This window comes from Aspergillus foveolatus, assembly GCF_047715535.1.
Source record: "Aspergillus foveolatus strain CBS 279.81 unplaced genomic scaffold BDW70scaffold_209, whole genome shotgun sequence".
Classification (NCBI taxonomy): Eukaryota; Fungi; Ascomycota; class Eurotiomycetes; order Eurotiales; family Aspergillaceae; genus Aspergillus; species Aspergillus foveolatus.
The window spans coordinates 9225-11206 of NW_027396273.1; the positions used below are offsets into that span (position 1 = coordinate 9225).

At 45.9% G+C, this 1982-nt stretch overlaps 1 protein-coding gene across 1 annotated transcript; it reads right to left on the reverse strand.

The window, feature by feature from the left end:
* Positions 1–500: 500 nt before the first annotated feature.
* On the reverse strand, positions 501–1366 carry BDW70DRAFT_43732 (uncharacterized protein). The gene is made up of 3 exons (XM_073744013.1): positions 1290–1366; positions 657–1230; positions 501–596 (listed from the first exon to the last, which is right to left on the reverse strand). Exons 2-3 carry the CDS (start codon positions 1198–1200, stop codon positions 586–588), a joined length of 555 nt encoding a protein of 184 aa, XP_073590589.1. The 5' UTR covers positions 1201–1230; positions 1290–1366; the 3' UTR covers positions 501–585.
* Positions 1367–1982: the final 616 nt, after the last annotated feature.

The following is a 1982-nucleotide window of genomic DNA, read 5'->3' on the forward strand; positions in this document are numbered from 1 at the left end:
TAGCTGTTCAATGGCGGAGTAAATCGGTTTGAGGTGGCGAGGCGCCCGCCTTGGTAGACACGGTAAATGAAGCTACAGAGGAATTAGAGCAGTGGAAGGTATCAAATGACCTAAAGACGTAGGAAACACCAGAATGACAGAAGACTTGTATGGTATAGGGGCTTGTTTGTGATACTGTCCTGCAAAGTATACCTCCTGGTGGCAGTACTATGATTGAGAATATTAATTCCGTCCTTTTCGAATCAAACCAACTAATGGAATAGAAAATGAAGCGCAGAGCCAGGGTAGGTTTTGCCGTCTCGGATATCTGCTCCACCAAACTCAGAAAGCATTGGAAGATGCATGGTTGGATTGAAGGCGCAAAGCAGTAGACAGCGCGGATTTCCGTGCACAAGACGGAAACATGCTGGAGACATTTGACAAGGAAATGGAAAATTCGTCCTCAGGCAAGGACGCTAATAGAAGGTACTTGATAGGGCAGAAGCACCAGCAGAAATGGACGTCATGGAAGATCGTAAGCTGACCGTAGACGCTACTTTCCACAACTCATTCTTGTCTGCTCCTGAACGCTGGAAAGAAGCTTCGTTAATCTGACTCTAACAAGTCAGCGCAAGAACAAATCGTTCAAAAGTGAATGGGGTTTGCAAATGACTAACCAGATGATAAAATCTCATCAAGTTCTGTTTTACCCAGGGTCATGCTCAGCAATTTTGGGCCATCACCAAGATAAGATTCTCCCTGGGGATTTCCCGCTAGGACCAGCTTCTCGAGCCCACGGAAGGGCTGACCATACCAAAGGGCGGAGCCTTGTTCATCAGTCCCTTGGAAAAAGGGGCTGCACCTGGTCGTCCCGCCATGAGTGAAGTGATATGTGTTCATGGAAAATCCATTACAGAGTGCACTTGGAATATGTAGAACGTTGTCTAAGACGAGTTTCCGAGTGGGAGATCGTCTCTTTGGGCTTGTGCGCACGTTCAATTCCACAGTTCCCACTCCAGCGATATAGGTTTCCCCTCCAGTGCAATTGTGAACCGTCCGTCCCACCCGACGATACACTTTAAAGGAGGAGCGATTCTTCGCATAGTGGCAGTTGCCTGACACAATCATCCAGTCCCAGCAGCGACGACGTGGCGGGTTCTCTTGCTTCCTCCTCTTCCGAGCCTCTTTAACATCTCTCCAAAATTCCCCGCTCTCTCCCATGTTGATTCCTGCACAGTGATAGATAAACTCCTATGAAATCATAATATCAGATATCACTTTGCTTATTGCAGTGGTAGTATCGAACTTACCCAATACTGAGATCAATTGGTGTCGATAACTGACTTGTCTGATTCTGTGTTGGATGTGGCGAGTTGCGAAAGGTGGGGTGGATGCCTGATAGTATACTGTGAAGGAGGTGTCAACCGGAGAAAGTCCCTCCTTACTAATCAATGTCCAGCACCTCGCTCGTCCGATCATTTGATACATCACATCGCCATGCAGCAGCTCGTATAAACTGAACTATCTACAGATATCGAGAACCTTCTCTTAAAGCCTTGAAAAAGCTATAATCTGCCTATACAGATCGTAGTTAGGAGATCAAGACCTTCAATACATTCGCTCGTTACAGATATTAATATGGAGCGTCAGGCTAGACGTAATTACCAGCATCAACCGTCAAATAAAACAAAAGAATGAAGGTCTGATTCTTACAATCTAGCTCTATAGAGCAGCTTTAAATACACAAGAAATAATAATCAACCTAGCCTAATACGGCAGTTAGAAGAGATATAACTTTTGAACCGTGGAAATAGCAGAAGTCTCTGCATAACCATCGGCGAGCCGGAGCTTGCAGTTCCGATATCCAAAATAGGAAAGTTCCATATCTGACTAGCTGTCACATACGGTCGACACACCCCCTCAGCGGTCAAATGCTGACATTGATCGCTGCATTACCCGATCTGGTCATGGATGAGGTCCTTGATATCGACCAGATTGAGCAT